The 26,604-nt window shown below is 32.2% G+C and overlaps 1 protein-coding gene across 5 annotated transcripts; it reads right to left on the bottom strand.

Moving 5' to 3' along the window:
- Positions 1-503: 503 nt before the first annotated feature.
- Positions 504-26,604, bottom strand: LOC124363102 (prohibitin-2-like). Of its 5 annotated transcripts, none has more exons than XR_006922520.1 (9): positions 26,217-26,602; positions 23,989-24,109; positions 21,386-21,611; positions 20,067-20,192; positions 17,365-17,472; positions 16,812-16,889; positions 10,963-11,059; positions 4,561-4,644; positions 504-623 (listed from the first exon to the last, which is right to left on the bottom strand). XR_006922520.1 is itself a non-coding variant. In XM_046818223.1 (9 exons), the coding sequence occupies exons 1-9, from the start codon at positions 26,344-26,346 to the stop codon at positions 610-612; spliced, it is 954 nt and encodes a 317-aa protein (XP_046674179.1). In that variant the 5' UTR covers positions 26,347-26,603; the 3' UTR covers positions 504-609. The 5 variants fall into 5 exon arrangements, 4 of the variants coding, with proteins under 4 accessions (XP_046674179.1, XP_046674181.1, XP_046674180.1 ...); XM_046818223.1 differs by lacking the exon at positions 4,561-4,644 and adding an exon at positions 4,716-4,769 and having other exon boundaries at positions 26,217-26,603; XM_046818225.1 differs by lacking the exon at positions 4,561-4,644.

The raw sequence follows: 26,604 nt of genomic DNA, 5'->3' as shown, positions 1-26,604 counted from the left end.
CAGAGAAATTGCATTGAAACCACTTTGATATGTATCAAATATAAACAGTAAATATTTAATCAAAGTCATTATTGTTCAATTTATGGTAAATGTTTATACAAAATACAATGTTTATATGAAATATGTAAAAACATTTATATTGTTTTCACTGTAGCAAAATCAGCCAATTATTAGACCTGTATTACTATTTTGACACATTTCAAATAAACTGCTTTATAAATAGGAGATCCCAAAAACATCTTTTTAAAAAAATCTCTAAAAATTGTCTTGCATGGAAACAATAATTTACAATCCTTGTACTTTTTACATGTATTAATACTTAATGAAACACATATTTCAAAGAATACTGCTTGTGAACTGACACAAACAAAAGTTATTATTCTTACAGCAGAACATGTTGTAATAGTAAAGATAAATCAGTTAAACACAGTATTAATTTAGTAACTAAAAGAATATTTATCACTAAAAATACAAAATTTTTAATTATAATATTCCAATCATAATGCAAAAATCATTACGGAATTTTTTATTATACACAACTCAGCAGTATTAAAAACGGTGTGGATTTTTGTCCATTGCGTTTTGGTGAGACATGCTGTTTCATCTTAATTACATCTTTTTACCTGAAAAAGAAATGTAATAAGAATTAATAAAATGACTACACACTTTTATTACATACAATTTAAATAAATAAAAAAAAACTAGAAAAATATATGAGTTTACTTCCTGACAGAATTTTTACTTCTGTTATATCATAGATTATTACAGATTATTTAAGAACTATGCACAGTTTAGATATGCATTAAACATAGCCCAAACTCTGACTTTGTGTTTAAATACTTGTTACAATACACTGATTATCTTTAAAAAGAAATAGCAAAATTATTTTGGTAGGGGATATTACACATTAAAGAACTTAAAAACATTGGAGATTGTAAGTTGTGAATTTAAAGCCTGTATTAACTCTTGGTGCGAGTTTTAGGTGAGGAATGCCTACATACGCACTTATGGCAACCATGTGCAAACCACAGCATTGCTCTTCTGTGAGCACGAGTTGGATCATTCACAGATACAAAAAGCTAACACTATGTGCTCAGATCGGATCAAAATTCAGATTAGCGCACAACTGAACATGCAGAGCCCAAGACCACCCCTCTCATCAAAGTTTATATATAACACAGCTTTGGGAAATTATAGCTATCCCAAAAATAACACAAACAAGATGAAAAATTTAACTTTGGCACAACTTTTTGTTCCAATATAGCACCTGTTAAAAAAAAATCACAACTCCATTGCTAATGAATGGGCTTAGAGATAAAATAGGGGGGTGTTCTGGAATGCTTATAACATTTCATACCCTTGTGTAATAAAAGTTTTTTTATCTAGAACGATTTGTTTTAGATATCGTTTACAAATATATCTCATAAAAAATAAATGATCAATATACCAGTTGACATGAAAATCTATCTACTTCTGACTGGGCCTGAAAGACTATTTCAATTGAATTTTAATTTCCTTTATTATTTCTAGTATTGGGTAGTTAAAATAAAGTTCACATAAAACATAGAATTTAGTAATGAAGCACCTTTTAAGTTTTTGCTTTGGGCTTAGGGCAAACTATTATACTTAGTAGAGCCCAATATCCTTGTTGGGAGAGGAGGTTGGTGGAAGCCAGCAAAAAATATTGACTATTTCCTGGTTTTTATTTACAGTTTTTGAAAAAGTGCAACATACCGTGTACACTGCTGTAATTTGGTATTTTTAGAGATGTAACAGCTGTGACAGTGTAAGAACCATGCTTTACATTGACCATCCTTACTCACTAGAAGGAATGAGTAACTTGTTTTGGAATGGATCCTGCTTTAAATGAACCAATGAGATCACTTTCCCCTGTGTATTATCAAAGAGCCACTCCTTATAATATTGTCTGGGGGATAAAAGTACTATTTAAGCACGCAACCTAGTTTTATGTCAAATCAATAAAGGAATTCTTTTTAGAAAAAATTAATTGTCAGTTGTGCTAGTTTAGTCAGGATAAAAATATGAAAAGGATTGAAAATATCAAATTTTTTCATAGATTTAAATCTTACACAGCAACCGTCAGACAGTAAAAAAAACTAGAATAATTAAAGACTAACGGTTTAGCTGAAAATAACAACTTTCAGTCTCTTTACTTCATTAGCTGACACTAATATTGCCATTATATATATGAGTCTGACAGTTGGTTATAAGAAATGTATAAAGCAAATAAACTATTACCTATGAAAAGGTTTATCATTTGTTCAAGATTCAAGATTTTTATTGTTGTAGACTGTACACCATAACAATAGTCAAAGTTCACTAAGGCTAGAATATTTTCCAGTTAAAGTTAGATTTAACTACGTCAAAATACTCACAGACCTCATATAAACAGTTTTCGACTAGGAAGCTCTTAAACTGCTGATTTAAATTTATTGTACGGCAATTTCTTGATATTATTTGGTAAAACATTGTACATTTTTTATACCAATGTATTCAAAACTATTTTGTGTACTAGTATACATACAACTTTTCGTGTTTACATCATTTTTATATCTTGTGTTAAAGCCATGAATACTGGTTGAGTCATTAAATTTATTAATATTTTCTTTAATATGCAACAAGGTTGAGAAGACGTACAGTGATGGCAATGAAAATTACTCCTAGGCATATGAAATAAAGGTTTACAATGGGTTTGATCCGGAGCGCCACATATTAACCTGACTGCTCTCTTCTGTAACGTAAAAAGTTTTTTACACCATCAGGAATTACCCATAAGGAGATACCGGAGCTAAGATGGCTTTGAATGTAAGCATAGTATATGCTCAGAAGGATGTCAGGAGTAACACTGCTCTTTAGAGATAGGTTCATGTTAATCTATTGATACCTCTGATGACCCCAACTACGAGGGCAAATCAAATATAAACGGTAATTTTGCTCTTGACTGTACCAAACACGTTCAGACGTGATGCGGGCTGTGGGCGATTGTAGTTTTGCTTAATAGGAGTGGGGGGAACTGCCTTGCTTCACACTAGCGTTGTGTTCTGCCTTCAGTACAGCCATGACCGAGCGAGAGGTACATCCATCTGTTGCGCAACGCATCGTCATAAAATTTTTAACAAATGAAGGTGTTAAGCCTTCGGAAATTTTTACTCGTTTGCAGGCACAGTTTGGGGACACTACTCTGTCTCAAAATCGAGTGTATACGTGGGCCAGAGAATTTAGAGATGGCCGAGAACGTGTTGAAAACGAAAGTCACGGTCGACGCCCAAGGTCAAGTCTTACAGATGACAACATTAGTGCGGTTCGACAGCTTATTGAAGGTGATCGCCGGTTAACTGTTCAAGAAATCTCGTCGGAAATTGGTATCAGCTACGGGAGTGTTCAGTCTGCAATCACAGACCACCTTGGCTTCAGAAAAATTAGTGCTCGCTGGGTTCCGAGGTTTGTTGACCGGAAATCAAAAACAGGTCAGGTCGGAGATTGCTGGGAGACTTCTGCAACGATTTTCAAGAAGAAGGTGAAGATTTTTTGAGGCGCATCGTCACATGTGATGAGACGTGGGTCCACCATTACACTCGATTTTGAGACAGAGTAGTGTCCCCAAACTGTGCCTGCACACGAGTAAAAATTTCCGAAGGCTTAACACCTTCATTTGTTAAAAATTTTATGACGATGCGTTGCGCAACAGATGGATGTACCTCTCGCTCGGTCATGGCTGTACTGAAGGCAGAACACAACGCTAGTGTGATGAACAAGCAGTTCCCCCACTCCTATTAAGCAAAACTACAATCGCCCACAGCTGCATCACGTTCCTGAACGTGTTTGGTACAGTCAAGAGCAAAATTACCGTTTATATTTGATTTGCCCTCGTAAAATAGGCATGGCTGTCAATTAAATCTTTCTTGGGGTAAGTTTCCTATATTTTTTCACAATAAACTAAATTATGTGTTTATACAAAGTAAATTGACTCGAGCCAATATGAATACTGGTACTTTGGTATTAAAGGAGGCCATTCTGTCCCTATCTCCTACTTGTTATTGTATGATATAAATAGGTTAGATTAGGTTATTATAAATATGTTACTAGTAGTACCGAAGTTAACCTTTACGATCGCTCATGTGATCTGAGCTAGAATTTAGATACTATCTCGAGGGATGTTTTCTTTTTTCGTCAGAAATGTGGGGTGGTGCCGAAGCCTGCACTGATGGCCAGGGGCATTTTTATTGGTACTTTTCCAGACGTCAGATCACGTGTCAGATCGTCCAACATGATAAACCGTCGGAAAAGTACTGATCAGAAATGCCCCTGGCTATCAGTGCAGGCTTCGGTGATGCCGTCCACCCCTATCACATGAGCGCTCATAAAGGTTAACTTTAAAATTTTCTATTTTTGGTGTATATAATACCAAAGAATCTCAATATTTTTAAATGTCATAATATCCAACCACTATTTATAGCACTACAGAAAAATGTAAATTGCTCATAATCATATCAGTATCACTATGTTCTTGACACATTTCAAGTCTGAAGAAAAACTCACACAGCTCTCTCTCTCTCCGCAGACACTATAATCCACTGTTTGAAAATGTTCAAGTACATGAGAATTTCTATTGTAAAACGGAATCTGAAAAATTAAATTAATCAATTATTTTACTTAATTATAAAATATCTAAAAGACCAGTCTAATGTATTAACCTTGTTCTTTGATTAGTCGGATGTATTCTGACATAATCGTTTTCCTTGGATCCCCTGCAACCACATTCTCTTTGTAAGTTGTTAGTGCAAAACTAAGTTATACATGTAATACAATGTTATACAAGGCGTATTCGGGAAATAAGTACAGTTTTATTGTAACGCTGCTGCTGTGTGCTGTGGATGCGTACTAGTCTTCCTTATCCACTAGCTCTCACGGATTCCAGTTTGATTGCTCCAAGTAGTTACCACTTTGCTGTGCACATAAAAAATTGTTAATACAATTAATTATTGATCACACCAACTGTAAGATGTTATAATTTTATTTTTGAATTCAAATAATGTGAAACCGGCTGAAATTTATTGTCAAGTTAAAGATGTTTACGGTGTAGGTGCAATGAGTGATGAAATGGTGAGAAAGTGTGTTAGAATGTTTAATGAATGGCGAACAAATGTCCACAGCAAACTATGTTCTAGGAATGTTCTTTCATGTAAAGTTAAATTAGCTTGAAAAACTTTTTTTATTATTCATTTTTTAAACGGTACGATATTTCCAAATAAACCTTGTATAATTCATCCAGATTAGATTAGTAAAACTGTCATGATTGCAGTGAACTTCCATTTACTTAAGCCATATTTCCTTTCAAGTTTTGTTGATGTTCATGAAGCCGGCCCGGATATGTTGGAATTTAATAATAATTATGTCATGATTTAATACTCTTTTTGTAATAATTTTTAAAACAGTATTATAATTTGTATCCAACTCAGTAAACAGTGAATATCAAAAGTGTAAGGTTTGGCCAGCAACACGCCAGTCTGGCCATGTTGGAATTTCTTTAAAAAAAGTATACCACAACTTACTATTCATTTTGTACGTATCAGAACTTTTACTGAACAAGCTACATTAAAAATGTATTAGCAAAAACGTAGTGGTCGAGCTAGGGACATATCAGCCTCACAACGTTATTACAAGGACAACCTCATACATTTTTTTTTATGGAATTTACTAAAGAGATTAATAAAATACGGGATACTGTATTTACATCTACATTTTACTATATACATATATTTATACAAATTATTAAGGACCTGACAGGGCATTATTTACATCGTGTTGTTGGTAGTAGTAAAATTTTAAAACTATTTAGTTATGACTTAAATTTAAATTTAACTTAATTTTTTTTTATAACTACCTATAGACATCTTTAGACCAATTAATTATTTAATTAATTACATTATAAGATTACATGATATCAATACTGTGAGTTAGTAATTATTCTTATAGACTTTTTTGAATGAAAAGAATTATTAATCTTACTTGCATTGCCCCACACTACAAGTCCATATCTTATAATGGATTGAAAAAAGACAAAATAAGTCGTTCTCACATAATATGTATGAATACAGAAAATATATATGAATACAGAATGTAAGCCGTCTGAGAAGATAAATTACTCTAGACAACTTAGTAGAAAGATAATTAATATGTGCATCCCAATTTAATATTTTGTTAATAAAGATTGCCAAGAATTTAGCGTGATTAGATAGGTTGCTTTGAGAGTTATTTTACAAAGTTTCTTAAGTTGAACAAGATATTAATTTTGGGATCAGAGGATCAAAGGACAGACCGCCTGTCTGTGCAAATACATCACCATAGAAAAGAGCTCGAGACTTGAAACTTCGTACATGTTTTTTTTTTGTCCAAGGAAGAACTGAGGTCAAAAGGTGGAGACATATTGGGGTCAAAAGGTCAAAGGGCAGTTCTTCTGTCTGTCCTTCGTTAACTTTGATAGGGAAGTCAACTTTGGATAGGGAAGTCGTAGAGACATTAAAATTAGTATACAGTTTCCTCTTGATCTAAGGAAGAACTCTGTTGATTTTGGAGTCAAAAGGAAGTCTGTCCCTCTGTGCGATAACTCATTACGATACATTCTGCCAGGTTTTTCGATGCTCTTTTATATCGGTTTATTACTATCTTATTTTTTATTACAATAAGATAGTAATAAAAAATACTATCCTTGTTACCTCTTTGGATAAATATAGGTACAATAGTTGTCTTTTATATTCTGTATAGAAGAGGTGTTATCAGATTGAACTAATTACATCAAATACCAATCCAGTTGGCAAATTAAGTGCGTCATTGCACTACACTGTTCATATTTTTACCTACCTTGTGCTTCTAATCTTGTTCTATGGGGTTTAGAGGAAGAGGTCAAAATGAACAAGTCAGTTGTTTAATTGTACGAATGTAACACCAAAATATAGGTCAAACGTTTTTCAGAAGTATACATACATTTTTATTTCTATTTCCACAGATTATTTAACCCATTTAATAATACAGTGACAATAAGCTCAGTTAAGTAATAGCATGTTACAGTCAGCTGTATTTTTTATTAAGTTTTTCTTTAGTTTGTCTTATTCACTACCACTTCTCCATCATCACAACACATTATCATTAATTACGCAGAAATTGTGGTTTTTAATTCTTAAAATTTATAACTTTATTACAAAATTGCAGAATTGTTCAATCTACTAGAAACACTTTGAATTTTCTTGGGTAGATCTAATCTTTTTGTAACAAACAAAAACAAGTTGCCAACTACTCTACTATTCTTTAAAACTTACATTATGCCATAGATATTATCCCACTGTATAAGACATTAATCCACAGTACATAAGGATTGCACAATTTAGATTAATAAAATTGTGTTAATCTTTTAAGTGGTATTCTATTAAAAAGCTTCATAAAATAATTACTTCATTGACAAATATTTAAATCACTTTAGTTTATGGGTAAAAGGAAAAATAAATATATATTTGTGTTGAAGCTTTGTTTATGTACTATTACGCTAATAAACCTTAACCCTTCTCAAGCGTATTATGGAAAATCTTGAGTGGTTAAATTTTTTCAAAATGCGTATAACAGGAGATATCGTAATTTAAATTTTTGTTTTTTGCCTTGAATTGTAGTTTGTACAACTAATGATAGAATGCTCTAGAACGTTGACTGAAGACTAGACAACAGCTGTGCTTCATTTCATTGTTCTTTGCTTTCTATTATTGATCAGAAACTGATTTTTGTAGCTACCAACTGCCATTTTGGACTTTATGTTGGTGTTTTTTTTTTTTTTATCTGGAAAGAGAGCAAATGCAACTCTTGAGATCGCCGTGTATAAGCTTTGTTCTTGTGTTCTGTTGCATGATTATGTCTACACATTGTTTACAGTTGTAGGTGACTAATAGGAGTTTTATTTCCTTGAAATAGCGATTTTTAACTATGCCAGATGAGTACTTCAGTTTGATACTCAGAAAACCTTTTGAAATTGGCGAATTCCATGTTTGGTATTTTCATGCAGTTTAATCTGTTAAAAATAAAAAACCTTAAAAACATTCAGATTTTATATTTTTTGTCCTACAATAACTTCAAAATACTAAATTCAAATAGAGCTTTAAACAAATTAAAATTTATTTTTTATGATATTGGGACGTTAGGTGGAAGTACAGAAATTTACATTCAGCGTTTTAGGAGTTAAGTTGTTAACTACTAATCAAACATTAAATTGACATTTTGTTTCATTTCGTAATTATTTCATTAAAAGCACAAAATCACATTAATTGTGTTGTTGACTATGGTTAGATGTATTATATGTACAATGCTCAAATGACTACCTGTCTTCACCTTCCTCTTAAAAGAAATCACTGAAAGCCTCACAAAAGACACACATTTAAAAGCACAACTATCCTACAAATAAGCAAATGCTGCTAAAATGAATAAATTGAGAGGAAACTGATTGATATTTAAATATTTTGTATACGAAAATGGTTAAGTAAATACAATACTAATTGTATAAAAGTATAATTAATAAGAAATAAGCCTTTTAGCACAGTTTGGAAAACCTACGTGTCAAACATCTAAAACCTAAATAAATGTTAAAAAACTACAAAATCTCAAAGAACTTACATTTTTGGAGTTGTCGATGACAAGGATCTAATTTTAGGTTTAGAATGAAACTACAAAAAACGTATTAGTTTATTTTAATTTTCCCTTACATAAAAATTACTTATTACAAAAACTACAGTAGTAACTCCCTTAACTAATACAGTGTCCGAAGCTCTCTGTGAAATTAAGTTTCAGGGAAGTATTGTGAATGTCTTCTAAAGTTACTAAGCATTATTTTTTAACTGAAGCCAAATTTAAAATGTCGCAATAAAGAAATTTGAGTTCCAAAGAGGTAGTTGTACATTTGTCTACAATGTGTGTGGACGTGGACTTTACGCTCGACTGGTGACTATCTGCGCCGCCGTTTGTTGAACAGTGTCGGTCACAGCCGCGCTCGCCTCCCCACCACCCCCCCTGGCCGGTTGGGGTGAGAAATATGGCCGCGGGCCTGTAAACCAATCTAACCTCAGGGTGAATTGGAGAGAACAGGTTTTATCATTAGAAAAAATTAAGAGCATTCTTGGACCTGTATAAAACATTGTTAAATATTTCAATTGATTACTAATTTTAGTTCAAAATATATGTGAGAATGTAAAATTAAAGAAAATATAACCACTGAAATTTTACACTGCATTTAGGACATAGTTCTTTTTGCAAAGGTTATACACGAACTCCTACACTAAAATTTTATTTTTATTTCTACGTATATTGTTTTCTTAAGTCTACATTTTCAAAGAGTAAGCCATAAGATCATATTATTTCATAAATGTTGATTTTTACAATGTACGCTATGTTTATAATTTTTATTTATATAACAGTGCAAATTTATCCAACGTGATAATGCCTGAATCATGAGAAAGACGAAATGTAACCTAATATCCAAAACCAAAATTTTAGAATTGTTTATTTTTGTATTAATACATTCTTATTTTGCAATAACATATCATTCATTGAAATATATCGTGTGCAAATATAGACACATAGAATGAATTAAGACATTTTATAGTACAATAGAACCTTTGTAAGTTCGACCCCTCTAAGATCTCTGGTTAACTTGAACCAGTTTTGGTAAGTAGAATGCACATAGTAACTTAATAAGTCAAAGACGTACTACGCGTTTGAGATGCACGTGTCAATGCCTCTTATCAATGCCACGATCACAGAAAACTCAATGTTTATAGTTGCAAATTAAAAAAAGCTACAATCAGTTACGTAAGACCTTTGTAAAGTTTTATCAGGTCTTCCGACACTTCTTTGTATCTGTTTATTATAAATATATTTACTTTTATTTTTGTTTTTCTTGACTTTTTCTGGTTCACCGGATTTTTGGGCTGCAGTTGTTGGTCTTAATTATTGAGGTTCTACTGTGGTTTGTTTATATGTACACTTTCATGCATTTCTACCACATGAATTTAATTAATAAAATATGATAACAATAAATGACAACAGCATGATAGATTAACAACTTGACTTTGAAATTGGTATCAATAACACGCAGATCATTATCATTGTTTTAAGTATCGTACCACAAAATATAGTCAATTAAGGCTATTTATGATGTTAATAACAAAAAACCAAATTAAAATTAATTAATTGCGATAAGAGATTGTGGTATTTAAACTTCTATCAACATATACCAAGCAAAAAACTCGTATACGTACTTTAAAAAATTGTCGACACAATACAAGATTTATGACATAATTAATTTTTTATTTCTTTGACATAAAGAGATTATATTTATTGTTTCGGTCGTTACTTCGAAAAACTATGTATTGTGTTAAAAATGTAATATAAAGTACCTGGAAATTCTGAAATTGGATTGTAAGAATGGAAAACTTCTATTTACCAAAGTATAAATACCTTAATCCCCAAAGCATACACAGGACAGGATCAATGGGAAGGATATAGGCTTAAAAATAACCCTTAAAACAGACGAGTAAAACATTTTATTAACAAGTAGTAATAAAAGTCGTAACTGTAACTAAAAAAATCAAGTGAAAAATTGACAAATGCATAACAATTCAAAGCTAGCACAGCACCAACGATGTATTGTACAGGGGCTTCTGGTGTAAGAAAAACATAAATTGAAAACTAATTGATTTTATTACAATTTTTCAATAACAAGACACCACCAGTTCATAACTTCCAAATACAAAATTCAGTTACTAATATGAGTACACAATAGTTTTATCTGAATGACATTTCCAGTTGGCCCTTCTCCCTTCTTGGTCACAATCCAATCTCGAGGCACTGAGAAACTAATTTCTGTCTATATAACTAACTAGGAGATGTAACTACGCTACTTCTTACTTTTAAGCTTCTCACTGAGGTCGTCAAAAGCAGGGTCGTTGATGTTCAACATAAGAGCAGATCCACTGAGGTAGACCTTGTTCTGGGAGTTGGCAATCTGCAAAACAATTTCAATCTTTAAGCTCCTGTCTTTGATTTTGCTTCTGCTAATATTGATTACGATGGATGTCAAAAGGAAACCAGGAGAGCATTATTCATCTTTAGATGTGAGACTCTAAAACGTAAAAATAAGCATAAACCTAGTAAAAAAGTGAACAGGAAAACGATGTCTTGGGCTGCCTTCTTCACGAATCTTACTAAACATAAGATTAATCATCTATTCAACTCAACAGTCAACTGCGAGTATCATAACCAAAATATAGTCTTAAATCCTATTGGCCTGGACTTGGTTCCTTTCATGTTATTTGTTTAGTGATCAGAATTAATAACATAGAAATATATCGTAATTAGCTTATTAATTTAGTGTAAGCTGATGTAGATATTATTTTATTGTTAGATAGGAGAACTCGCCCTCTGTCAGCCCAATCAGACTTAGACCCATTCAACTTGGAGACAACGCAGAACACCACACAGAGTCCAGTGAGCCCGAGGGTGGTGCCAGGCTCTCAAGAGTACAGCCAAATAGTGAGGTCTACGCTAGTGGGTGATGTGCAAAAGCAGAGTAATGTGTCTATGTTAAGTCTGACCAAGTTTCACAAAAATGTACTATAAACAAGAGTAATATAAATAGTAGTATAACTGATAGTACAGGACTAGTGGAAAATGTTAATTTAAACTGACTTTAGGTGAAAAAGATAATGTATCTGCAAACTGTAATTCTTTAAATAACCCAAAACTAGCTTCTTTCAATATTCACTCCAGTTTGATAATGCACTATAACATTCAAGGTTTTAACCCCCATAAGATTTCAGAATTATGTTTATTTTTATCTCAGCTAAATTCAAAAATTAAAATAATATCTATAAACGAGCACTGGCTTAACAATTATTCCATTGTGTTATTAGAGAACACTAAATAATTTTTAGAATAGCTGATTTTTATGTTAGGAAAAATTCATTGAGAGGAGGTTTCATGTTTATTGGTAAGAAGCTAGTTGTAAATATAAAGTTTTGAATTATATCTCCTTAGGTTTGAATCAGGGATTTAATATTTGAGTGTTCCGCTGTGGAACTCATTGATTTAAAAACTCTATTGTTATATCTGTATATATACAATTCCTAATTACGAGGTAAAGAAATTATTTTTTTGCAAAGTTTGAAAAGCTTCTCTTCTTTTTTGCAACAGCGAATGAGTAATAAATCAATTATTGTCACAGGCGATTTTAATGTAAATATTTTAGAAAATAGTATATTTTCAAGCAAGTTTTAAAGAATTAATAGAGTGTTACGGGTTGTTCTCTACAATTTGAGGAACCAACTAGAATAACCCAGTCTTCATCATCCTGTTTGGACAACATTATAACAAATAAAAAATACAATGCAAAGATTAAAATCAATATGGATTTTAGGGTTGTCTGACCATAATGCTATCTTTTTTAAATATACCTGGTCAAAAAAAAATCCAAAATACGAACAAAAATGATGTTGTGATCAAAAAGAGAATATATTCAGATATTAATGTTATTAGTTTTGTTCACTGCTTGGAAAGAAGTGTATCTCAAATTTTTACCCAGCCTTGATGTTAATAAAAATTACAACAATTTTTTAAGTAACTTCATAATGACATTGAAATAATATCTTCCCTCATAAAACTTTTAAGAGGACCACCAAGACTAAACCGGTAGTCTTGAATTGGGTTACTCTGGGTATTGAAATATCTAGTAAGAAGAAAAGGGAACTTCATTGGGAAGCAAAAATAAACAGAAATCCAGAGTTTTTAAATTATGTCAAGTTCTTACAAAAAAACATTCAAAAAAGTAGTAAAGGCAGCAAAAATAATGGCAAATAGCGCCTACATAGTTCAATCTGAAAATAAATCTAAAGCTGCCTGGCAAAATATAAGTAAATACAGAACTTGGCCACAATAGTATTAAAACTAAAACTGGTATTGTAATTGAATGGGTCCAAGGATGGAGAAGACATTTCTAGTCCTCAAGTTGTAGCTGAGACTTTTTAATGATTATTTTTCAAATATAGTTTTAAATACCAATGTAAAGAGAGCCACCGTTAATGGAGTTCATATGTCAATGAAGCTCACTTGCTGTGAGGCTGGGGTTTCATTGTCTAGCTTCAACCCTTGCAATACTGGTGAAATTACTGAAAATAATCTTATCAATGAAAAATAAAAAACCTCATTAGGATGGATGAAATACCTATCAAGTTGATAAAAGCCACTGTTCATATAATATCAAGGGCCCCTCACATTAATTATCAACCAATGTCCTGAGAGAAGGAGTTTTCCCAAAAAAATTGAAATATTCACAAAATATCACCAGTTTTTAAGAAAGGCTCAAAAAAGGATTTAAGCAATTATCGCCCCATATCAGTTTTAAGTAATCTGTCAAAAATATTTGAAAAAGTAATTAACTTAAGACTTGTAAATTATTTTGAAAATAATCACTTACTTTACAGTAAACAGTTTGGTTTATCGCAAAAATGTTGGGACAAGGTCAGCTCTCACAGAATTTATACAAATGAGGTGATGGTGGCACTTGACAGGTCGCAGGCTACAGCGTGTGTTTTTCTGTGACCTGTCTAAGGCCTTTGACTGCGTGGACCATGGAGTATTGTTACTCAAATTAAAACGATTACGGTATAAAATAAAATTGCTTTAGTCTGTTGAAATCTTATCTCACAAATCGAAAACAAAGAACTGTTATATTGGATAACAATTCAAAATTTTTTTCTAATTGGAAGGATATATCTACAGGTGTCCCTCAAGGTTCTATTTTGGGTCCCCTTTTATTTTTAATTTATGTTAATGACCTACCAAAAGCCATAGATAGAGACTTAATCTTGTTTGCCGACGATACAACAGCATTAGTAAAAAACAGATTAAAATACTGAGCTCCCTGATTCAATTTCAGATGTATCTAATGCTATGGATTCTTGGTTTAGTGCTAATGGTTTAAAACAAAACATTAATAAAACACAAATTATAAAATTCTCATTAAGGAAAAAACCGCTGAAACTTTTAAATGTTCCAAATTTAGTACCTTCTCATAAATTTCTGGGAGTATTTTTTGACGAAAAACCTTAGTTGGAAAAGTACATTTAGAAAATGTTTGTAAAAAAGATTAGGTCAATATCTTTTGTATTTTTGCATATGAGAGACTGTGTCCCCCTTGATACCATAAAAATTATTTATCATGCACACGTAGAGTCAATCCTGAGATACGGTATAGTTCTGTGGGGCCAATCCTCAAATATCAAGTATGTTTTTAAATATCCAAAAAAGAATAATTCGCATAGTTACAAACTCCAACCCACTATAGTTCATGTAGAACTCATTTTGTAAATTTAAATATTTTAACAGTAATAGGATTGTACATCCATGAAATTTTAACTTATATTCACTTTGAAAAAAATGCTTTGCCAGACCATCTCAAGTTTCAGCATAATTATAATACAAGAAATGGTCTCGTTTTAAGATATCCATCCCATCGCTTAGCTCTTTTTCAAAAAAGTTCCTATATATGCGGGGTTGAAGCTGTACAATGGTTTACCTGCGGCATATAAGGAAATGAACCAAAAAGAGTTCAAAGAAAAATGAAAAATGAACTATTGAACACAGCATTTTATTGATTACAAGAATATTTTGAAAGTGATTTGTATCTTGGTTTTTTTTATTTTTTATTTTTTTTAGGATAAGTATTTTATTTTCTCTGTAATTTGTAAATTAATACTAATTGACCTTATTAAATTTTCATAAGGTTTGACGATGCACCTGTTTTCTATGTGTATGTACATATTGTAAACGTCTTGTGCAAATAAAGTATGTCTATGTCTATGTCGCATAAAAATGTTCAAAAATTACCTCTCCCAATTCTCTAGGTCAATTAAGATTAAGGTTTGAGATAAAAATGTACAATTTGGTATTCTTCTTAGTCTCAGCATTCACTATTAGTATACCACAAATGTTACCAAAACCTAGAATGGTAAAGTATATTGAGTGTGTTAATTTGAGATAGAATTGCCCTAACTACGATTTTTGTTTATATATTTGGTGGCTGGGGAATGCAAATTAAATTTTATTTTGAAATTTTTGTTACTATTTAATAGGAAAATCAACAGTTTTACCTTAAAAACTATCTTTTAGGATCCACTGATTTGAAAGAATACATAAAAGTACACTTATTTTTCGTATATTTAGAAATTTTGTATTGCGCTGGAATGTTTTTTACCCAGTACAGAGCATTTCTTTCAAATCAGTAGACCCTAGAAGGTAGTTTTCAAGGTAAGTCTGCTGATTTTCCTATCAACTAACAATAATTCTTGGCTTTAAACTCTGTTAATTTTGAAAGTTTGTTTAAAAATATGTTAATCGTACTATCACTAGTATAAACAAATTCAACATTTTCCAATATATATAATTTTTATTCTGTGCAAGGCCTTTCTGAATCAAAGATTCCATCATCAGGCACTTCACAAATTATCAAATGTTTACATTTTTAAATAATAATTAATTTTATAATAACATATGGTTAACAATTTGGATGTATGGTTAGCCAGTATAAAATATTTAATCAGAATTACATTTTTAATTTCTTTATAAATTGAGATGAGAGTAAAACTGAATTTTGAATTGGTCCGTCTTCATTGTTGATAAGTTTTTCTTGATTTGTGTTAATGTAAAATGTTTCCCAAGCATTAAGTGTATTGTGTTAGTAACTTCTTTTAATAATCGTAAATTTTTATTAGAGATGGTGTGTCCAGATTCAATACAGTGATTCGCCACAGCAGATTTTTCATTTCTTCCATATTTTATATGTGCAAAGTGTTCTTTAAATCGTGTCTTGATGTTCCTTTTAGTTTGGCCAATGTACAATTTATCACAGTCGTTGCATTTAATTTCATAAATTCCTGATTTGTTTTCGAATGTGGTTTTGTCCTTGGGATTTCCTAATATTTGTGATAATTTGTTGTTTGTTTTATAAGTGATAGATTTGTTTGTATGTTTTTTAAAAATTTTTTTGCAATTGATTTGAAATGTTACTGTATGTTGTACAGATGTATTCTTGTTTCTTATCTTGAAGTGGTAGTAATGTTGTTCTAGATTTTCTTAATTTTCTTTTGATGGATTTGTTAAGTATGTTGTCAATAAGTTGTGTGGTGTAACCGTTAAAAATAGCAATATGTTTTATGTAGTTTAACTCTTTGTTGTAGTTATCGATAGATAGTGGTGTATTCAAAAGTCTGTAAATCATTGAGTTGAAACTAGCTCTTTTTTGTTGAGGTGGATGGTTAGATTCGTTGATAATAAATCTATTTATATGCGTCGGTTTCCTGTAAATGTCAAATTCAAATTTCGATTGGTTTCTAATTACTAAGACATCTAAAAATGGTAAAGTATTGTTTTGCTCAACTTCGTATGTAAATTTAATTGTAGGGTAAAATGAATTTAGGGTCGAGATAAAGTTTTGTAGATTTTCATTCTTATTAAATATTGCGAAGACATCGTCAACATATCTGTTGTTTAAATATTTTTATAAATTTAAAAAGAATAATGTATAATCTATGTAAAAGTTTGGATAATCATTACACATTGTGTAAATCTAAGTTTTCAGCTTTAGTATTTTTGATATTGAAATATACCCCTATGTTGTAGGGTTGTAATAAACATTGTATAAAATAATCTATGTTAATGTCACTGATCAAAAATCAATATCAGAGAGTAGGTTTGTAACTTACCGTTCGAGAAATGCTCTGAGCTGCTCTGATTTTCCTCAGTTTCAGGTAACCAGGGTTCTGTCCAACAGCTATACCCAAGTAAACAATACAGTTAAGGATAATACTTCGTTACTTCAAAAGGGTATAAAACTTGTTGTTTTGACAACACCTCAAACTATACTCTTCTTGTGTGACACATGGAACCTATAAATTGAGTGTATTGATTAAGACAAACTTTATTAATAGGACTGATTTCATTGAAATAAGATGGATTAAGCTTAAAAAATGAGAAATCTTTTGACGCAATTCGCTAATGTTCAGTTGTAAAAAAACTAGTAAAGAAGTATTCAAATTTACTTTTTATGCAGTTCCAAATACTTACTAATTTTACCACTATTGGGATAAATTTTACTAACCATATTGCAGTATTACACACGCTCGGAGAGAGAGAAAAATTAAAGTTATTATAATATTGTTAATTTTTAACTTTTTGAGTACCAGCTTCAATAAAAAGATTTTTAAATCATTGTTTGCTCAATAAAAGATGACTTAAAAATATGTCATAAAAGGATATCATCTTGGCAGCTTCTGCTTCACCCTCAGCTTGGAAAATTTTTTGTTGTCTTTCTTGTTTTGCTCTCTCGACTACGAAGACTGCCCTCTGCGCTTCTTGTTGAGCTACCTGAAAATAACCGTTAGTTTATTGATAACTACGGAAATAAACATGTTTTCATACCAATTCTAAAACATGGACTAAACTTTGCAACTATATATTTTTTGTAACTATACATAATACCTAACTAATAGCAGTAAAATCAGAAGGTTATGAGCATCAAATGATGATGCTACATCAAATTTCCCTGCATTAACCCTTGTTATAACAGAGAATTTGTATTAGTTCTGAATAAACGGTGACATCTAATACAAGGGTGTTTGTATTTTTTTTTTTTTTTGAATGCAGCAAATCTCAGTCACTACTGCTACAGCACACATTCCCCCTGATTAAACTTTGACCTTGTAACTAGAAAGACTAATGTCACTTTGTACACACTGGTGTTTCTGCATTGGGGCTGACTGTGCCTGACAAAGGAGAATGTGGCACAAAATGAAGAATTTTTGTACATTGTCCTAAAAGTCAAACCTACGGACATACGTCAATACCAACACTGGAAAATTTTGAATTGTTTTTTGAACGCCTACAACTTCCAAAGAAAAATTTCCTTATTTATAAAAACATTTTTTTCATTTAGAGGAATGGAATATGAACATGTTGAATGTTATAATACAATGCTTGAATTACTGAAAGATGACACATTCGTTTCATGTTTTATTATGATTTTCCTATTTAGGTTATACAAAATAACTATCATGAAACAATGTAAAATGTAACTTCTACAAGAATGTGTTTTTGTGCCTTACTGCAAACAAAGGTGTAAGAGACCTTTTTTGTATAATGAATACAAAATTATCAAGTTAATGGTGTATCTGGACATGTTCAAAAAAATGGCTTTTCCCTTAGACACATGAAGATTTAAAATTTAGATGTACATGTTCACTGAACCAACATATATATTTGATGAATACCTAAATCTTGAAAAGCTTAGTACGCCAAACGTATCTTTACATGAACGATACGTAAAGAAAGGTTTAGTAAATCATAATAGGATTTTTCCGGACATTTGCCATCGTTCAGTGAAACAAGAAAACAGTAACACTACGTTTCGAGATCTGCAATCTGATCTCTTCTTCAGGTAAAGAACTAACCTAATACATAATTACAAACTAAGTTAAAATAAACAAATCTTACTAAAGCGTTGTGGCACGCCTAAGTCAGGAATCACAACCTACATGTTGTTGTCAACTTCACTAACACTAAAGACATGCACTTAATACAAAACTATACAAAACACTAATCATTAAAGGTAAACTACGGAAACAGGTCACAATGCGTCTTCACTCGTCTACTGACCACCTACGACTGACCAGAGGGACTAGCCAATGGCAATCGTGACGGCTGGCTAAAACAAGATGGCGGAAATACAAGGGAAGGGGAACAGGAATGGGCCCTTTCGTTATTATTGGTTCATGCGAGATGAACTTCTTAAAACCATATTGTGACTCCGCATTGGTTTACTACAAATATCCGATCCGTTTGATACTTTTGGTTTTCTCTTTAGTTCATTTTTTAGAATTGGCAACCAAAGCGGCCTAATCTCGACTGATGGTTGACTGATTGGTTGGTCTGCCAATTTAATGTATGTTGCCTCAATTAATTTCCTTTTGAAGAAATGTGGTTCCCGATGTATTATGTGGGCTTCATCCCAATTCATATGATGGTCTTCGGACCAACAATGGTGTGCAATTTTTGACTTTTCTGTGAAACCCTTTCTCGTGTTTTCTTTGTGTTCTTTTATCCTTACGTTTAGTGGTCTTTTTGTCTCGCCTATGTATTCCCTATTGCAGCTACATTTTATACTGTAAACACAGTTTTTGGAATCCTGTGTGCCATTTTTTTGGTTTTGTTTTTACGAGACTTTGTCTAAGAGTGTTGTGTGTTTTAAACGCGGTTCTAATGTTGTACTTTCTACCTACTCTTCTAATTTTCTCCGATAATCCCGGCTTAGTCGTAGGTGGTCAGTAGACGAGTGAAGACGCATTGTGACCTGTTTCCGTAGTTTACCTTTAATGATTAGTGTTTTGTATAGTTTTGTATTAAGTGCATGTCTTTAGTGTTAGTGAAGTTGACAACAACATGTAGGTTGTGATTCCTGACTTAGGCGTGCCACAACGCTTTAGTAAGATTTGTTTATTTTAACTTAGTTTGTAATTATGTATTAGGTTAGTTCTTTACCTGAAGAAGAGATCAGATTGCAGATCTCGAAACGTAGTGTTACTGTTTTCTTGTTTCACTGAACGATGGCAAATGTCCGGAAAAATCCTGTTTCCTTCATAATCCTTCCATCGTCAAAAATAACCTTTAAACAAAGAAATCATAATAATTTACATTATTGTTGCTATATAGTTAATGTAAAGATCAACATGAAAGAGCATTGAAAATAAAATGATGAATACGTATTTCAATAGTTACAAGACGTAATTTCCTTTAATATTTTAACTAGGCAATACACACAACACTTGAAGGAAGCCATTGCATGTGTTTTCAACATCAAACACTGTACATTAATAATTTTTTTCTAGGATGAGAGCATTTTATATTTGGTCGACCATAAATTAAATGTTGTTGCTACGCAGAATATCCTAAATGCTGAAGTTTACCTGTTTGGCCTCTACTGCAGCTGTGTACTCCTTGCCGAAGCTCAGTTCTGTGATGGAAACATCATCTAGAATGATGTTGAAGTCTTGGGCTCTCTCTATCAGCTCTTGTCTCACTTTCAATGATACCTGTGAACAAATATTGGAAATTAAGCAGCAAAATGGTTACACACCTTTATGTGACAAGTATTTACAGCTAGTACAATGTACTAAGTTGTTACTTCAATAAAGTGATTTGCAAGAGTAACCTTAAAGTCATCACTATGCCACAGTAAAGTGCCATTTACACATAACCTAACTATGGTGGAAAGAGTTTATTCAATGTGAATGTTAAAGTGCAGCTCCAGTTCACTTCCCTCTTAGTGCAGCGTCTTTTCCCCTAGATTACACTATATTTTGTAGTCTAGGTGTCTCTGATGTCAAACGATGTAAAGCATTCATTTCGAGCTTCTTAGTGCTGATTTTTCTTGCATCTCTTCAGAAGAACATGACTTCAGATTCCAAGAGTCAAGTCTGTGACAGCGTTACATTCCAGATGCTGTACTAAGAGGAAGGTGGACTGAAGCTGAACTCAACTTTCATAGTACCATTTACATAACAAAATATATTAAAAATGAGGAAAACATATCAGATAGTGTCCTAATTAAGTTTTTTTATACAAGGACCATCAACAAAGTAACTTAGTGTGATAGCTTAAATTGTGACAACAATCCAAAGTACCGCTAATATTGTAATTTGATTTTATTGGTAAAAAAAAAAACTGTTAACTCATTGAAATACATCATTTCTCATTAACTTTGTGAATTTCATAGTGAGAAATCATGAAGGAGTGATACAATTAATTATGCACCAAGATAAAAATGGATGAACTAACTTACATTACCAGGACTAAAATTGTTGTCTTGACAAATGGACTGGAGGAAAAAGAAAGTGAGGAGCCACTATTTCACGATTGTAGTATTTTGTTTTTGGAATTTTGGCAAATTTTAGTTTTATGCATGAAATTAAACTCATTAAACAGTTGATTGCCGTTAAACGTCACAATACAAATAATCTATACTTAATTGAATTGAACTGTCTTTTTCATTGGTAGATAGAAGATTTTCAGACTTTTTTTTTTATTAATTGGTAGCATTAAAGAAATTTTCCTAGTAAATGAGTACATAACAATTTTTAAAAGTGTTTTTACTAAAGGCTATTCAATCGTTTTACATATATTTGGCAGACATAGTATATTACTTTTTATAAATATTTGACAAACTTGGCCTTCCAGTTTTAATTTTTTAATCAACTCTGAACTGTAAACTCTATTCTCGGCTTACCTGTTGTCTCATTGTTATTAACTGTGAGGCATTGAATTTGGCAACGACTGATTTAAGGACTTCGTTACAGATTGACGGCAACACTTTCTCATCGTAGTCCAGACCTAACTGTCGATACATCTCTGGGAGCTTGGAAGCGTTTGGTCGTGACAGGACTCGGAGACCTATTGATACCATCTGTAAATCTTTTGAGCCAGTGGGAGAAGAAATTTTCCTTGGCCTGGACCTGAAATTTCAAACGATAAAATATGTAGAGAAAACAAAATGCAATACTGATTTAATATAACCTTGGGACACAATATTAACACCCCAAAATACGATACGATTTTAAAGATTACACTTTTCTCATCTAATCAGAAATTTTAAAACCCAAGATCAGTTATTATAATACAGTTACCGTTAATAATGGTTACCCTAGTAGGACATTTGCTATCATATGTTACAAAATGTATAACACTACGAATCGAGGATTAAAATCTACCCTCTTTACCTTGCGCAGATGGCAAGTGGCGTGTTGTTTGTGCTCTTGACTTCTGTGCACTGAAAATGTCTGGATTCATTTTCTCTTGTCTGGTCTTCAAAAGCTATTGACGGGTACGATACCAATATTTTTATTGGCAGTTCATTGCCAAGTGTTATAGGTTTTAAGTACATGTTTGTTTTTTAACATCTGAGAAAGAGGGTACATTTCAATCCTAGAAACGTAGTGGTGTACTTTTAGTAACATAACATAAAATGATAGCCAATGTCTAATATACTATTATCCTTTCAAACCATCCATCGTCAATAAAAAACTTAAATGGCTACCCTGTTTTAAAAAACCACCCTTAACCCAAATAAGTTAATATATTGTTACACCAGTTTTTATGAAAAAATAACATTTACTTTTTGCATGTTTTCAGTTAAAAATAACCAAAAATTTACATAATCGTAATGAAAAAACATACATTGAACATTAATATGTTGTTGTTGTATTGTTTTACTTTATTTCAACAGTAAGGGGGAGTCAGTAGGGTGCAGCACACACAACACGTTGGTGCAGCAGTCTGCTTTAAGTATAGTCAGTTGAAGTATGTGAGTGACAGTCAGGTGCGCAAGATTTTTTTCTTTCTCCTCAAGATCAGTATACTTGCCCTGGGTAAGATAGGTTTATGATATGGGTATGATGTGTTGAGATATGGGAAAGTTTGTTAAAATATGGGTAGGGTAGTTAATAAATGTGCAGGAGAGTTATGGTTAGGTAAGATTTCGTTGTTTTTAATAAAATAAAAACATATAAAAAGTAAGTGTTGATAGTACAATGTAAAATACCTAAAACTAGTCTGCAAATACCTATTACAAACAAAATCAGATTTAAAATTAATAATTTTGTGTTAAAACAATTTTCCATAAAAAAATCTTTTGGGAAGTTTAGCACCAATGTATCGAACTGCAATCATAAATAACACTTTGGAGAGCCTAATCATAAATAAAGCCCTCAACTGCGCAATTTTATGGATTTTCAGATCTTTTCGTTAACATACGATAAACTAAAATTGAGTTTAGCTCCAGTTCACCTTCTTCTTAGTGCAGCATATAGAATCTGATACTATCACAGACTTGACTCCTGGAATTTGGAGTCTTGCAATTTTCCCCTAGCTCGCCGTAGCTTCTGCAATGTTTCACAGTACCTCTCTGCGTTGATTGTTGATCCTCGTTCAAGGAAATCAACCAGAACCACACCCTTACAATCCCAAAAAACAGTTACCATTATCTTTCTGAGTTTGGAAAACTTTTTCTTTTAATGTGTGTGCTCCCATTCCATAGACTGCATTTTTGTTTCACAGTTGACATGCTTCACCCATGTTTCATCAACAGCAACAAAACGATAGAGAAGTTCATTACCATGTTTGTCGTATTCAAGGAAAGTTAACAATGCAGCAAGTCTTTGTTTTTTGTGATCTTCCGTAAGGATTTTTAGCACAAAATTTGTGGTATCCAAGCTTCCCTAAAACAATTCATGGAAACAAACGTCGTGAAATTTGTGGGAAATGTTCAGAGAGTTCAGTCATTCACAAGAACTTTGTCACTGATTCTCAACATCAAATTTTCAGTCACTAGGCTAGGCTGATCGCTACGACTATCGTCATGAACATTGGTGTACCATTTTTAAAGTCAATACACCACTGCATTACTCTGCTTTCACTCATTATTCCATTTCCATAAACTTCACATAGTTGGTGATTGATTTCAATTGATTTATGGTTTTTTTTTAACCAGATACAGACCGTGCAAAACTACAGCTCGATGCATACTAAACACCACAGTGTTTTGACACCAACATGGCGGCTGTGGTTCCACCCACTGCTGCACCATTTAAAAACGTGTGATTACTTTCTGGATTTAAGATAAATAATAATGAATGAAAAAATATTCTTTTAAAAGATCTATTAAACAGGTGAAATTCTTAGCAAATCCCTTAGAATATTGCCGTTATTTTGTGTGGATATCATTTAAAACATAGCTGGAACTGAAAGGGTTAAATATTTACTTCCCTCAAACCTAGACATCAGTAAGTTTTTACTGAGCTAAAAAAAAATATACTAGCAGGACATCAAGCTTACCTGATATCGTAAATGATTGGATACTGGAACCATGGTATCCTAAAATGTAGTCCTTCTGTATAGATGTCGTTCTGGATACCACCTAACCTGCTGAATATGATAGCTCTGTGACCACCTTCAACTGTAAACAGGCAAAAAAAAGAAAGCTTTAAATACGTTACATAAAATTATTATGCTTTTGATAACAAATACTATTTTACATCTACATTTTATATAAAATCCTTACAACCCTTTCCACTTGGATGTCAACGATTCTCACTTCTACTTCAATGTTACCACTCCAGGAAAAGTGTGCATCATCGGCTATTTGACAAAACTAAGCTTCATTATAGAATATACAGTTATTACAACTTGTCAATCTAGTTACTAAACTTTGCCAAAGCCTAAAATTAAAAATAAAGGCAAAATATTTTTATTTTTAGCTGTGAAGTTGTGTTAAAATACTTTCAGCAGCTGATGACATTTATATGTTATCAAGGGAATTATGAATGCTGTGCTTATTTGGTCCAACATCTTGTTTTCTGTTTTTGATATTATTAGATGGTCATGAATATTGATGATTCAATAATCATGATTTAACTGTGTTGGTGGCTACTTACACTGCAAACCCAGGCTATTAATAACAAACTGACCCACACACTTACATAAGGGGAAAATAGGGTAGGGTAAGATAAGCGGACCCGGTTTTTTATATCGAAGAATGTAGTCATCGATACCTAATATTCGCATCTCAAATCCTATACTATCAATCGATATAAAAGTATATATAGTCCTCAATAACAATCCTATGTTTTAAATTCAAATATGAATTTAACCCTCCGAGTGTTGTATTACATACCCCAGGAGTGTTTTGCCATTTTTGTGACTTTTGCAGTGTTTTTAGAAAAAATATTTTTAAAACATCAATAACTAAAATTAATTCCATACATGTATACATATTTGTAAACTAGAATATGTGGGCTACTATAAAATATAAGGTTTGAAACACTTACTTCAATTTTGAATTTTTCCTGTGGGTAGAAACTTAAAACTTCAAAAAAAATTTTCTGAAACTTTCCAAAATGTGAATTTTTTCTATTTTTTTCCTGTTCACTTTATAAAAAAATCAAAATAGCCATTTTGTACACAATTTATTACTGAACAAAAATATATATACACTTATACACTTTTTTTAACACCTTGAGTAAAAAAACATGAAAAATTAACTCTATACACTATGTACAAAAACCTTGTTTTCAGGGAAAAACCACTAACACACTTTCTTCATCTTTCGGGCCATTAGGGGCCTCCAGTAGTGTTTGTAAGTTCAAGAAACATTCCTTATGTACTCCACAGTTACATCCTGGGCAGTGGACAATACTAAAATACTAAAACAATACTAAACACTACAGACACCAACAAAGGTTTGTCGTTCTAATGTCAAAATGAACTGGCACAGCTGAATTTCTACAAATGCAAGAGCAAATAAAACGGCAAATTTTTCGACAAACGGAAGGCATTATACAATCACCATGTAGCCTAGATGTTCTAGAATCGCATAGTATTCGAATAATCTCGATATCGCTATCGACAATCTGTAAATTCGGTAGAAAACTACGGCGTTGCGTAACCGTCAGAAATCTGACGCAAAACACTCGGCCGGTGCTTCGTAACCGTCAGAAATCTGACGCAAAACACTCGGAGGGTTAATATTTACAGTGATCAAACAAATTATTATAACCAAAATTAGGAAAACTGATGACGACCATATTTGCTCCTCTCACAGTTACAGTTGTTTCTTTCCCACAAATTTCACATAATGGGTCTTTCGGTACGAGTCCAACATGTTGAAGTCACGAAAAACATATCTTATCATCTTTCCAAACAATGTCATGTAGTTTTCTAAAATTGACTGCCATTTTTAATAATCAAATGTTACTTACATGAAATTGAAATATTACATTACGAGTATTATTTTTAAGTGTTTACAGCTGTTGATATGGATTATTTAAGTTAATTTTTCAAAATAATTAAACGGTATCGATTGATTATATCAATGGTTATGATTACGTAAGTTAATATCGTTTGCCAATTTCGATATAAAAAACCGGGTCCACTTATCGAACATGATATAGTAGGTATAAAATAACTTCATATTTAGTTTACCCTTAGTCCTTAACCAAGTAATATAGCCTACATGTGTGATGCAAAATAGGCCTTACAGATACTTAAAAATTAGAAATATTCACCTGTGAACATTGACTGACTTATTCCATACACTGCTGCACCAGCAGCAGCAAGTATTTTCAAGCCAGTCCCTAAGCCCTTTGGATTATTTCCTAATCGATTAGCCATATCAGTAAATTTTGATTGGGCCATCCTAATATCCTACCGGCTAACCAAAAAGAATTTGTAAAACACCAAAGTCACTAAAAATCACAATCCTAGATTCGTCTTTTTTATTATATAAGTGAGACAAATAGGCTGGTCCACAACTAACGTACACTCACTAAATTTTACAACAATTTAGAAACAAACTTAGATGATGCAAGGCGTGCAAAATATACAGAAACAACTTTATCACCCGATGCCAGTGTGTGAACGAGAAGAAATCGAGAAAAGAAGTCTTCTCTTCTT

Source organism: Homalodisca vitripennis, chromosome 5, assembly GCF_021130785.1.
Source record: "Homalodisca vitripennis isolate AUS2020 chromosome 5, UT_GWSS_2.1, whole genome shotgun sequence".
Classification (NCBI taxonomy): Eukaryota; Metazoa; Arthropoda; class Insecta; order Hemiptera; family Cicadellidae; genus Homalodisca; species Homalodisca vitripennis.
Note: the sequence above shows the minus strand (reverse complement) of the source record. Positions and strands in the feature narration are given on the sequence as shown.